This window comes from Cotesia typhae, unplaced genomic scaffold (assembly GCF_013202065.1).
Source record: "Cotesia typhae breed Kobodo isofemale line unplaced genomic scaffold, CoteBio_Ctyphae contig_46, whole genome shotgun sequence".
Classification (NCBI taxonomy): Eukaryota; Metazoa; Arthropoda; class Insecta; order Hymenoptera; family Braconidae; genus Cotesia; species Cotesia typhae.
The window spans coordinates 144,749-159,233 of NW_027423754.1; the positions used below are offsets into that span (position 1 = coordinate 144,749).

At 29.9% G+C, this 14,485-nt stretch overlaps 2 protein-coding genes across 2 annotated transcripts; one reads left to right on the forward strand and one right to left on the reverse strand.

The window, feature by feature from the left end:
• Positions 1–277: 277 nt before the first annotated feature.
• LOC141529209 (uncharacterized) lies at positions 278–10,649 on the forward strand. Its single transcript, XM_074245680.1, has 10 exons — positions 278–284; positions 376–537; positions 1,095–1,115; positions 1,219–1,286; positions 1,421–1,516; positions 3,196–3,282; positions 7,594–7,795; positions 8,781–8,854; positions 9,412–9,625; positions 10,159–10,649. The coding sequence occupies exons 1-10, from the start codon at positions 278–280 to the stop codon at positions 10,647–10,649; spliced, it is 1,422 nt and encodes a 473-aa protein (XP_074101781.1).
• A 1,631-nt stretch (positions 10,650–12,280) lies between these two features.
• On the reverse strand, positions 12,281–14,269 carry LOC141529210 (uncharacterized). Its single transcript, XM_074245681.1, has 2 exons — positions 12,622–14,269; positions 12,281–12,507 (listed from the first exon to the last, which is right to left on the reverse strand). The coding sequence occupies exons 1-2, from the start codon at positions 14,267–14,269 to the stop codon at positions 12,281–12,283; spliced, it is 1,875 nt and encodes a 624-aa protein (XP_074101782.1).
• Positions 14,270–14,485: the final 216 nt, after the last annotated feature.

Here is a 14,485-nt window from a genome sequence, read left to right on the forward strand (position 1 = left end):
CGCTCACACTCACACTGTTGTATAGACCGGTGATATTGAATTCTTTATTGTTATGTAAAAGCCCCTGTTTGAAAATAAATATTAAATATTCCTATTTAAATTTATTATAAAAATACACTGTTTTTACTAATAATTTTGGTGTTGAATATAATTATATAAATACATATATTTATATAAATACATGCATTTATAATTAATCTCACTATACTCGCGCTTTAGTTTAACCCTTTCTTTGTCGTAAAGAACGCTATTTTATGCATCATTCATTGAATTAAAAATGGCGAGTAAGTATTTAGAAATTTTTTTATAATAAATGATGATTTGTTGTATTTTAAAATATATTCTTATAGTAAACAATTTTTTTTCAATTTTTAGCACTTAAATGGGCTGGTATTCTTCTAAAAAACAGCAACCAAAAAGTTGTTGTTTCTATCAACAAAATACATAAATTCGATCCTAACAATTACAAACCAAATAAACTTTATAAGATCGATACTAATAAAGGTACTGAAGAGGGTTTTGTTAAACTACTCGCAGGTAAAATAAATTAGTCTCTTTTTATTGTAAAATTTTTTGTCGTTAAATATTATATTTTTAAATGTGTTCTTCGAAAATAATTATTTAATTTATTTCAATATTTTTTCGTACACGTCAGAGATTTTTTATTTTAGTAATTTAGGCACAGTCAAAATTTTAATTTCCTTTTAATGTTGATTTTATAAGTGATAGACAGTGCAGTAACAGTAGCCAAAAAAATTTTAATAGACCATCAACACGCTACAACCATAAAATTTTAATTTTATAAATCTTCTAAATCGTTATTACCATTAATGAACTTAATATAAATTCTTATGCATCAGTTTACTGTTCTCAATTTAAAAAAATTTTAATTTTACTATGTGTGGTGATTTTTGTAGTAATGATTTTTGTGTGGTGATGTTTAACATTATTCACTATCCCATTATCATTAATATCTGTTTGTTAAAAGATAACGATAGTTTATTTTTATTTTTTGACAAATTATTATAAACATAGTATTTTTTCTAATGATGATTCTTTTACATAAGTTCTTATGTGTAATTTTATACTTTCAGAAACAAAAGATCAAGCGATAAGTACTTTGACTTCGAGAAGAACCGTTCCTCCATCAAAAAAGCAATTATTGATGCTTCTGAGACTGACGAGCATGATGTTATTAATAAAAAAAAATTGGTAAAGAGAATAATTTATGCACGCAAGATGAATTGCAAGAAAAAATGAATAAACTCGTTTATCAGTCAAAAAAGGTAATTCATTTCTCTATTCTTAAAGAAAGCGTTGAATTTTTATGGTCAATAGTTATCACATAAACCATGACTACTTATGATACGAATAAATGTTGATTTTAGTATATTAGTATATTAATATTGTTAATTTTCAGCGCACTCAACAGATAAAAAAAAGTAACGAACAGCCACCAACTAAAAAAATTAAAGTCGTCAGCGACAATAAAGTATTACTTCCGCACGTATCATTGGTAAAGTTTATATTATATCCTATTATAAATTTTCGAAAATCATGCGAAAATTACATGCGTACTCACTACAGTTTATAGAAATTTTAAAATTTATAAGTATTTTTTAGTTCAACAATCAATTATTTATCGAGTAATACATAAAATCAATGATTGTGTAGCTTCCTTTAAAATCCGTTATTGTCAAGATCAAATCACTTGAAAATAAATCTCACAGCAATTTCTTTAATCTCTCTGAAAGCTATAGTAAAATTTTGATTTGAGCTCAGTAAATTAAAATTTCTTAAAATTCTTTATAAATAATTTTTTGAAAAATGTTTGAACGATATATTCAAACATTTTTCATCAAGTCATTAGTTTTTTCCAGTAATCGGAAAAAAAAGTTATCTATTTTCGTAATCTGATTAAAAAAAAAAAAAAAAAAAAATAGTAAATATAAAAAATGTATTACTAAGCTCTTTCAAAATTAGTAATTAGAAAAAAGTGATTTTTTTTTTTAAATAAGTACATTTTGTTCAAAAATGTTACTAATTATTTTTGGGGGCTACCCCTCTTTATATCTCAGAAATAACATCTCGAGACAATAATATCTCAACAATAACATCTCAAATATAAATGTCTCTGTGCAATTTTGAATTTTTTCGCCGATTTTATGCTCGAAAATAGGCCAAAACACACGAGATATTATCGTCTGAGATATGATTGCCGAGATATATTCACCAAGATATTGAAGGCTGAGAAATTATGAAGGGTCACCATTTTTGAGAAAATGTTAATTAGAAAACAAAATTATTCATTCTTTTGAAAAAAGAAGTTATAGTATTTCGTTGAACAATTTGACTAATTTTTAAAATTAGTCAATAATAAGTAAAAGAGTATTACTAATATTTTCTGTAATTATTACTGCTTTTCTTGTAAACGTTAAAATTTCCTTATACTGAATAATTGTAAACTGTTGCATTTTTTGAACTTATGCTATTGAGAAAAATTACTTATTTTTTTATAGATAATTATTAATTAAAAAAATAAATACTAATATCTTTTCAATAGTTATTAATTTTTTAGAAAAATTAATATTATTTGTCTGCTAATTATTATTCTGGTGAAAATAATGTATTTTACTAGTTTTTTACTAGTTTACTAATTTTCAAAAAAATAAGAAATATCGAAATCGTTGATTAAAAATCAATATTGGTTTTTTCTACGGTATGTAGCATTTAAAGTATCTTCAATGACTATCTAAAGTTTTGCTGGGTGTATTTATATAAAAAATCTATTAGAATTTGTATTACATAAAAGTTATAATATATGTAAAGAGACATGTCGAGATCATTTTATGCTAATTAACTCAAAACTGTCAAAGATCAAAATACAAGGTTTCACCGTAAATTTGTGAATTAGATTAAACAAAAAAAGGCATGTGATTTAGAGTAATTTCAAGAATTCATTTTTTTTATCACACACCTTTTTGAGTGGTGAATGTTAATTTTGAGTACATGTTAAATGATAGTCTAGTTTTAATTTAAATTATTATAACAATTCATTGTAATAGCTTGATCATTTTTTCCGCGAAAAATTGAAGGTCAAAACATAATGGATTTTTGCTGACTGAAAAAAAATTTGTAACTTAATATATAAATTTATGGAATTAATAAAATTTATAATTTTTGGTATTTTTTCAGCATTCCGGTAAATTGTTGGAAGAAAAAACCAAGGGTACCCTAGGTGTAAAAAACTTGCCACTATCAAGAAGTTCGTTAGTGAATAATGTAAATATATAAATTATATTCTCATTAATTCTGTAAGAAATTACATTATAGATTAAGTCGACAGATCATATAATCATTGGCTCTGTTTGGTAAAAAAGCAATAAGCTTTAAATATAATATTAAATTTCTATTGTTAAAGATGTAAATAAAAAAAATGACAATTTTCATTATTTTTTTTCGAATAACTTAACAATGTAAAATAATAGCTTTTTTCTGACAATAATATGTCAAAGGTGATGAAATCCTAAAAATGACTTTTTGTATACAATCCCGGTAGTTTTTTTTTATAATTATTATGAAATCTACTTCCATTTCGGCTGCCGAATAGCCTTTTGTTTAGGGTTGGTACTTCCAATTTTATTCTATCAGTCTTCTATTTTTAACTTCCCGCTAAAAATCTCAGATTTTCAAAAATCGGGAAGTTATTGTTTTCACCCCGTTTTGCAAAAATCGAGTTTTCATCAGATCTCGACGTTTGAAGGTCACAGGAAGCTTCCCTGACTATCCCCGCGAGGTTGTCACTATGTCTGTGTGTGTGTGTGTGTGTGTGTGTGTGTGTGTGTGTGTGTGTGTGTGTGTGTGTGTGTGTGTGTGTCTCTGTGTGTGTGTGTGTGTGTGTGTGTGTGTGTGTGTGTGTGAGTGTGTGTGTGTGTGTGTGTGTGTGTGTGTGTGTGTGTGTGTGTGTGTGTGTGTGTGTGTGTGTGTGTGTGTGTGTGTGTGTGTGTGTGTGTGTGTGTGTGTGTGTGTGTGTGTGTGTGTGTGTGTGTGTGTGTGTGTGTGTGTGTGTGTGTGTGTGTGTGTGTGTGTGTGTGTGTGTGTGTGTAAGTATGTGAATCACTTATAACTTTTGAACGGTTGAACCGATTTCATCGCGGTTGGTGCCATTCGAAAGGGCTTCGCCAAACTTAGATTTCCTGAGAATTTGAACCGATTCGGACCGATAGATTTTGAGAAATTTTGAAAAATCTCAAAAAAAATTATAAAAAAATCATTTTTGAAAGTGGTTTTTTTGGAATATCTTTTAAACGGCTCGATCGATCGATTCCAAAAACTAATCAGCTCTTAACATCATAATACCATGTCGATTGCCACCAGTCCGGTCAAAATCGGCTGATTCGTTCGAGAGATATCGTGAACGAAAGAAAATCGGAAAAAGTGTTTTTTCGGGATTACTCTGAAATTTTCGGTTCGATCAATTAAAACCTGAAAATAACTTATGAGGATGATAAAACTGCGTCGAACGCCGCCAACCGCGTGAAAATCGGTTGATCCATTCAAAAGTTATTGCGATTTGAAAGTTCCAAAAATAGTGTTCTATGAAACTTCAATCAGACTTTTAAGCTGGGAGAGCTCAAATGCATCAAAATATTATCTCTTCGAGATCAGTGAGCTCAAAATATCACATAAATTATATTTTGAGCTCAAAAATCTCAAAAATGTCATAAGTGCAATTTCAAGCGTTTAGGTATAGAATTGGCGGGAAGTTGCAGGGATGGCCTTCAGGGTCAACCGTATTCCTAATTTTTTTTCAGAATTTTTTGTGACGAAAATCAAATTTTTCTCAACCATTATTAATTATAAAGTAAATTTTCTCTTTTTATATTTTTAAGGGGGCGTTCATAAATTACGTGATGCATTTTTAAGAATTTTTCGACGGCCCCTCTCCCCTTCATGAGATTTCGTAAGATTTTCCTCAACCTCCTCCTTCCTCCCCTAATCTCACAACCCAAAAAATTTCAATGTATAGTTTAGTGAAATAAGCAAAATTTGAAAACTTTTTTTTTAATCAGAATGAAAAAATTAAAGATTAAGTACGAAACGTTGACTCACGATCGGATTGGTCTGCGAATTTTTTAAATTTATCTAAGATTTTTTAACGAATTTAAAAAAAAAATCGAATGAGGCATATATTAAACCTTTTTTTTGTTTAAAATTAAATATAAATAATATAGGAACGAAAGAATATTTTTTTTTTTTTAAAGTAATTAAGAAAAAAAAAGAACGACCCGATTGAAAAATTTTTTGCAAATTTACAAGCATTTGAAAATAAAAACTTTGAATTTTTAACTGAATTGGTATCTCGAAAACGGATGACTAAAGAAATTAGAAAAAAATCAAAAGAAGACCCTGAAAAAGTGGCCGATTTGGTATGAAACGCACTATATGTATTGTACATCAGATAAATAGAGGGATAGATATAAAAGTGTATACAGCATGAACGAATTGTTGCATTTGACTTTATGTTATTTGATTGTCTCTATTCTACTTGACCAATTTCGTATGCCTGCTTGTCTTTTAAGCTAATATTTGTTTTATAGCATATTTGAACAAAAATTAAATATTGATTAAAGAAATATTTCTCTCAGTAAATTTAAACTCTGTACATCTTGCTTCTTTTTTACCATACATTGAAGTATATTTAAGTTTTTTGTTCATTTTACACTTTTGAGTTATCATCTTTCTTATACAACTAACTTTTATTATCGTTACTCAATTCACAGTAGACACAAAACGATTGGAACACAGATTTGAACCGGCAGAAAACAGAATATGAACGTTATGTTTAAGGGTATAATTGAGGAAAATTTAGTAGAAAATAATTATAATTTAATGAAGTCAATGATATTACAATACCATGTAACAACACAAAAATGGAGTTTCATTTTTTTAAAAGTTTGTAAACTAAAAAATAAAAGTTCTTAATAGATTTCATAGAAATCTAACTATTGTATTTGTCTCATGAAGGAATTTTCGAAAAATTTTGCTATATCCTGACTCAGCTCGACGAGTTACGATAGCGTCTACAATTTTCGGGGGATCTTAATGAAACTTAAGATACTTATTCTATGGACAGTTACGAAGGTCGAGTTCAAATTTTAGCGAAATCAGTCAATTAATTTAGAAATAACAGAATTTTAAACTTTTGAAAATTATTTTGTGTAGCATACTTTGCTTGGCGGCGACGCCTAAGCGCTGAAGCGGGTGCGTGGAGCGCAATTTTCAACGTTAAATTAAAATTATAAATAATTATAAAATGTATCTGAGGAATGTGGACTAGATAGGATCATAATAACGAATTACATTATTATTTCTGCAACGTTTCGTTACCTGAAAATTATGTACTGATTTCATTAAGTATTTTATATAATGATATATTAAGAGATTATAAATCTACTCGGAAAAAAAAAAAATTTATTTATGTATTAGAGACAACGAATTAATTTAATTTTAGGTTTTTATATAGTGTGCTGACCTTCGGATTAATTTATTTGAGGTATTTTGAATTATAAGTTATACTTGGAATTTGGAATTTGACATTTCACACAGGCGGCGCTAGTTGGTATAATTGTATAGTACATAAGGTTTTGAATGTGAGTTAACAGTTACCACGCAATAACAATTCTATACGTGTCGTGTTTACTTTATTTCTGAGTTAATAATAATAATAATTAATGAATCTATCAATTTTGTAAATTTTGTAATGATTTATATGACTAAGGCAACGGTGCAATGTAAGATAGTGATTGTTAGAATTCGTATTATGGTAAATATTGTAATTTATATCAATCGTTATGTTATTTTGTTGACAATTAACTTGTGTAATTTTCAGATGCCTGATGAAGGTCTAATAAATGACCGAAACGTTGCAGAAATAATAATGTAATTCGTTATTATGATCCTATCTAGTCCACATTCCTGAGATACATATTATAATTAATAATTATGGATGATAATATAAATAATATTATAGATAATGGAGCCACAACTCCGGGAGTCGAGACTTATTTTACTGAACTTTTCTCTTCTTTCAGGATCTTTTTTAAAATTTCAGATATCTTCAATATTTTTGAAGTTATAGCTACAAAATGGGGACTCCCTTTCCTTCACTTCGTTTTATGTTCATAACAAATGAAATTTTTAGGGGCGGATAAATTCAAAAATACTTCTTTCTCAGAATTCAATTCTGAATCTAATACACCAATCGCCATATTTTTAAGATCATTTTAACGATTTTTCGCAGAAAACTCGCTTATCGATTAAATTGCAAAGCGTTCGACGTACTGTTTTCCTCACCTTACAGAAATTTTTTAATCTATTAAAAATGTCTCTATTTTGTTCATATTGCTCTCATACAATAATACAAATACACGATCGCCCAAGATAAAACACTTGTATTAACATATTTATTTACTCAAAAAATTCATCGTGTAACACTTGATTTTTTCTTTTTTAGAAAAAGAATTAAACGTTATAAGGCAATGTGAAATTTACTATACTTTTTTTGAATTAATACAATTTATTTGTATTTAGGATGCAGTAAACGATATAATAAAAGAAAATAAGAAATTGAAGGCTACAATTCAAATTCATCAACGAGAAATTGAGACGAAAGATAAACTTCTCAAGGTAAAAGATTTAGAGATATTAGATTTGACAAAAAAGTACAAAGACATGATGCAATTAAATCGCACCCTCCAAGCCGAAGTGATTCAAGGGAATCGGGAAATAATGGGTATGTATATTTTTCAACCGTAACAAATTTATGAAATCTACGCCCGCACATATCGGCATGTGTGTGTGTGTGTGTGTGTGTGTGTGTGTGTGTGTGTGTGTGTGTGTGTGTGTAAACCTCTCATAATTTTTAAATGAACTGCCTGATCGGAAAGCAATTTGCGTCACAAGGAGTGCTCGATATGTAAAAATATTTCAAAATGAGCCCCAAGTATTTTTTACAATAATGCAAATATTTTTTGTTCATTATGAAGAATTATTTCTTGCTCTTTAGTTCGATTCATCATTGATTTTTCTAAAATAACGCGTAAAATATTTTTCAATCCCAAATCTTTGAAAGATCTCAAGATTCAAAAACTTAGAAAATATTTTTTGAAGATTACTCGATTCGTTCAAACTTGAATTCTCGTTATATTTATTAAAATTTTCTAACGTTTGACTGCGAAAAAAACATTTTTTTTTAATCTATCCACATAGATAACTCCCAAATAAATTTATTCGCTTAGACCTGCTTATTAGCGGCATATAAGTTTTTTTTTTTTTTTCTTTGTAAATACTAACAGATGAGATTTCAATACCAATCGATTTTATTTTTGAAATTACACGAAATTTAGTCAATCGAACCAATCTATACACTTTCCAGGCAATTTTAAATCTATGGAATGAAACAATCCGGTTGCGATCAATCATGCCATTGAAAAGTAATGAAAGACTTATACATACACGTACATCTGAATATCATCGTTAGAATAATTAAAATTGAGGAAGTCTATCCCTGGTTAAGAATACTGATTGGAAGGAATTGAGAAGCGGTCACTCCATGCAAACTGTATATCTATATATACAAACAAAAGAATTGAAATTATTGAAAATAATTCGAATTTCATCATTTTTAATTCTTTTCAATCTATATTTTTAAACAGAATATACTTTCTCGATTTTTTGTTTTTCATAGCGGGACGTTGAAAAATTTTGATTATATCTAGGTTACTTAAAGAGCATTGATGGCAACGATCTGAATTTCGGACCGAAAATCGGTGATGCAAATGACAAAAACCAGGTAAGCATAAAATTTTTTAATTTTCAACTAGTATTTTACAATTGGATCGTAGTGCACAGGAACAATTAAAACTCTGTTTCACCCTAAATATTTGTTGATATAAATTAAGTTGTGGGGTGATAATTTCTATTACCTTTGCAATTGTTTTTTTACTTTGACCTATAATTGATATTAAACCGAAAAAAATAGTATATTACACACCGAGGGAAGTAAAGTAAGAAATGTCTCAGATCACATGTAATTGTTGGCCGAGGCGAAGCCGAGGTCAACAAACATGTGATCTGAGGCTTTCTTATTTACTTCCCGAGGAGTGTATACTATTTTTTTCCCTGACGAAGGTGTAAAGCGGAAACTTTGTTTAGCGCAGCGGGGCTAAAGTTGACGCTTTACACCCGGAGGGGAAAAAAATTTTTTTTTTCGTATATTCCATAGATGTTAATGTTTATAATATTTTTGTATTCACGGTGTGCTCAAGGTTGTAAGAATTAAAAGTCAAAGTCGAAATAACGGCGACGTTAATCTCCTTAACTAACAATTAATATTAAATAAAATTTCAGATATTTCTGGGTGATGATGAATGGATAACCCGTACGTTTTACGAGGCACTAATGGGAGCTAAACTTCCCAACTTTATTGAGCAGTTAGCGGACCATATATTTGGAAGAGATGTTTTATTGAAAAGTACCGTGACGGGAAAACCTTCTAATCGGTCCAAAAATGCTCCGCCAGAAGTGAAGCAGTTGGATCCACATTTACTCCAAAGAATGAGAGGTAATCATACTATTATGTTCTATTCTATTATTCTGCATGTATAATAATTTTCACGATTAATATAGTGATAACAGCGATAATTTCCATCAGGTAAAATCGGTGGATTGAGGCCTCCTGGTTCTCATACTTTTCCTAGGTTCTCCTCTCGTCTCGATAATTTATAATTTCAAGTGAATTAGAAAAAGGCTTTCTCAAGAAACTCAATTTCTAAGATAAATTATCGCTTCATTCCACAATTGTAACTAAAGAAAAAGAAATAAATATTTGGGAAATTGTCTGCGGCTTCTCTCACTGCTCGTCTCCCGACACGTCCTGTGGCTCTTGGATCTTTCGCTCGCTTTTTTCAGGTCCGCATGCCCGGTTCCGGTTGTTATTACCCCCACTTACTTATTCTAGTCTTAACTAAATTTTGGCGATAGTTGACAAGCTACTGTTAGCACAGCACCCTGGGTGGCATCGATAACTTATCGGTTCTTAAGATTACCATTTACGGTTAGAAATTATTCATTATTAATTATTTGTACTTGTTTCAGGAATGTTTAAACATTGGCTCTATACATCTGTCCATGCTTGTTCTCTAACCACTTTGAAAAAAGACCAGCTCTTAGGAAAATTGGAGTGGTACCTTGGCCGTATGATTGCCGGTATCAAAACAAAAAACCAAAGTACTACTAACGCTACTGGCGGTGTTACTAGAGATCATGACGTCGACGGTGAAGAAGGTACTATTGGTGTTATCGATAAAGGTACTCTTGATGTTGACACTGGCGACGGTGATGGTAGCGATGATGGCGTTGACGACGAAGAAAATAATGAAAATCTTGATGTTGGTGCTGAAGGCAAAGATACTGGTGTAACTATGATTGGCAGTGATGAATCATCCGATGAACAGGACGATGATGAGGATGAGAGAGAGTTGGACTGTTTATGCGAAGATAATGTAGATGATGAGAATACTGACGATGAAAATGTTGAATCGAGTGAATCGGATGATCCTGACAAACTTGTAATCGTTGACCAATAAATTAATTAATACATTAATTATTATTATTCGTTTTTAATTATTTATGTTTTAGGTTTGGTTTCACTAAATTTAAATTTCCGATATTAATCTGCGCAGGTAGATTTTGAGAGTTCCCAAAAATGAAAATTTCCACCCAGATTTTCGAAAATCGAATTTTCATCAGATCTCGACGTTTTAAAGTCCTGGGAAGGTCTCCTGATATGTCCTACAATGACGATCGTATGTCCACGCGCGCGCGCGTGTGTGTGTGTGTGTGTGTGTGTGTGTGTATATATATAAGCCTCTCATAACTTTCAAACGGCTCGACCGATTCGGACGAAATTAGTGACATTTGGAAGAGGTTCACCAAACTTAAATTTATTATACTATTTGAACCGATTCGGAACAATAGATGTTGAGAAACCTCCAAAATAAAATTTTTTTTTTGTATAACTTTTAAATGATTTTACCGATCGATTCAAAAAAAACGATAGAAATGAATTTATATTAATAAATCATTACAAAATCAATTTGTTCTGATATAAAATTTTTAAAACTCACCAAAAATATGGTTGTAATATTATAATTTTTTATAAATTAATTCAAATGTTAACTGACCAAAAACGGTGCTAAGGTGGCCAAAAACGGTACTTTTACCCTATGTCTTTTAGAATTAGAATGAGTTAAAACGTCGCGATTTTGAATTCGATTCAATACTTTTCAGTACCTACTTAAAAATTGTTAATATTAAAAAATATTAATACGTTGAAAGTTTGAATTCTTTTCAATACTTTTTAATACATCCTTGAAAATTGAAATGAATTCAAATAATAAAAGGTTGAGTAATTTTTAATACTTTTTAATACATCCTTGAAAATTGAAATGAATTCAAATAATAAAAGGTTGAGTACTTTTCAATACTTTTGAATACTATTTTAATTAATTAAAATTAATTAAAATAAAAAAAAATTAAATACTTTTAAATTTTTTTGAATATTTAATTTTGATTTAAGTAGTTAAAATGTGAATTCAATCCAATACTTTTTAATACTATCATGCGATTTGGAAATAATTCAATTCATGAAGATTTGAATCGAATTTCATATTTTTTAATTTTTTTATCAATATTAAAATAGATTCAAAAGAATTGAAAGGTTTTCAATACTTTTTTTTAATCAGGGTGCTGAATGGATATCAAATTTCTTTAGATAAACTTAAATCACGTTTGCTAGAAATACCAAACTCTTATAAATACGCTTAAATCTAATAGAGTTTAAACAGATCAACTTAGATGTCAAAAGGGTGTATAATATATTGTATTATTCGATAATACGGATAAAAAAAAAAACAAAAAAAACATAACACTTGTTATATTATGTCACTGACATGTCTTTCAATTGTTATATTAGTATATCTTAGAACATTATATAACTTTATCATAAATATGATAAATTTACTTTTTCAATCACAGTTAATTGTGATAAATCAATGGATGAAAATAATTTCATTCTCAAAATTTACCAGTAAAATGTGTTTTTTTTAGTTTTATCGATATTGCCTCAATAATTGTTTATAACTGTAAGACAGATTTCAGAATTTACTAACCAACTCAAATCATGCTCACTAGTCAAAGTAAATTTTGAAACTTAAATTTAATTCTTTTTACTTTTCTTGTTATATTGATTGCTAAACCAGGATCTTATGACTGAAATTTCTCTGCTCGCTAGCCTGGAGTCTTTTTTACGAGCGGCATTCATCTCTTTAGATGAAGGATACTTCCGTTGAGCGAATTTTTCACCAAAATGCTCTTTCAGTGCGTTGATTTCAGCTGACGTCCATACTTTTCTTTTACTTGACACAGTAACACTAATATCTGAATCTGAAATAATAAATTAGAAGTGAATACAGTTTTTTGAGGTGAACATTTAGAACAAGAGAAAATATAGTATCAAGTAAATTAATGAGTAATAGCGAACAAATAAATATATTCTACAATCTTTGCTACATTTTGTAGACTCTTTGGTGTTATTTAATTCATCAGCGTCAGAATCACTCGAATCATGATCTGACGAATCATCATCCGTAGTCACATCTTGAGCCATATTTTGATCGTTGGTACTTGTGGAAGGATTATTCATACCGCACGCGCGGCTGAGAACTACAGGCAATTCACAAATCTCTTCTACTATATTCGATAAATGGTAATAATTTTCATGCACTCCCATCGTATGCCCCAAGTGCTTCGCTATTTTTGTTCTATCAATATTGTTGATATTATGATTAATAAAGTACGTAGCAATATGTTTTCGTAATTCAGTAGCACGTAAATTCGAAGGCATTTTCGCACCACATTCTTTGGAAAACTTTCTCATTAATTCACAAGACCTTAAATACTTATGGTTGCTTGAGGAGCACCCTGGGACAGCAAAAATATATGGATTATTGGCAAGAACTTGATGATTTTTACGGTTCTCAATTAATAATTTAATTCCTTTTAGCATCATTTCGTCTAAAATGACAGTGGCGTCTCTAAAATTTTGTTTTCCTCTTACTGAAAATCTCACATATTTATCACATAACTTTTTAGCTTCTTCAGACAAGGTCTTCATTATATCCGGGTGATTTTCTTCGCTCAATTTGTCATAATCTTCAAAATCTTCTATAAATATTCTTTCTGTTTCTCCAGGTCTTCTTCGGTTGAAAATTTGAACACGTAAAAGTGTCGTTTTGGCTAAGAGATTGTAGTTACCATGAGAATATTGAAGTAGAAGTTTATTGTAAGCTTTTTTTTGTAATGACGTCAAATAATCAGTTAACTTATAAATATCCTCAGCGCTAGGTAATTTTTTTTCTTTCTTTTTCTTTCTTCGTAATTTAGCTCTTGCTTCATCAACATTTTTGTTAATAATATCGGCCCATTTACGTGTAATAACATGAATGAAATCTTTAATGTTTTCATTATTTTCTTTCTTTTTTTCTTGTATATTTTCACTGATTAAAAAGTCTCCTAATTGCTTCAAAAACTGTCCACATGAACTAGCAACCGATGGTGCTTTAGAATCATATGTTTTTTCATCAATTCCTGCTAGTATATTAACAGCTTTTATACATATTTTTACATTTTCAGGATCGAACAAACTTAACATGTCATTTATCGGTTTTTTTGAGTAAGAATAATTTTTCAACTTCGCTTTTTCGATCATTTTAGCTTCTACTGCCTTTGAAGCGTTCAATAATCTTGCCATTAGACGTAACCTATTACGTATTAGCTCATCATTTTGATCATGCTTATACTTATCACACAACATATTACCATAACGTATAAGTAAATCATCATGTTTTAATGTTGTAGATGCTTCGTCTACATGCATATTAACTATAAGTCGGCGCAACTTTTTGCAAGTGTCAGGGTGAAACTCAGTTTCATAAAGTAAAGACATCTTTTTTATTATACGACGCCGTTTAACTGTATGACCGGTACAGTTAGCGAAGTGTGCAGATAGAAATTTTTTAGTCGTTGACACTTTGCAGCTAGGACAAACAGCAAAGTCGGATGTATCTTTTGGAATTTTATCAGCAAGTTGTCTTGGACGTAGCTGTACGATTAATTCATGCTCTTCAACCCCAGGTTTGACATTCATATTATGCTGTGCGTCCCCTTCACATCGGATTTTTCTTATTCTTTCAAGTCTCATAGGATCTTTTGGCTTTAAAGCTGTAACGAGTTATATTTTGATCGCGCCGTCCGCGAGTTAGGATTTTCCCTGGGAGTACGAGTTTTGATCTCTACCAATTTACGGTCCCCTTTTTGCTCAGATCTATCACTCGCCGGAGTCCAGGAGAAACAAAAAAAAGTA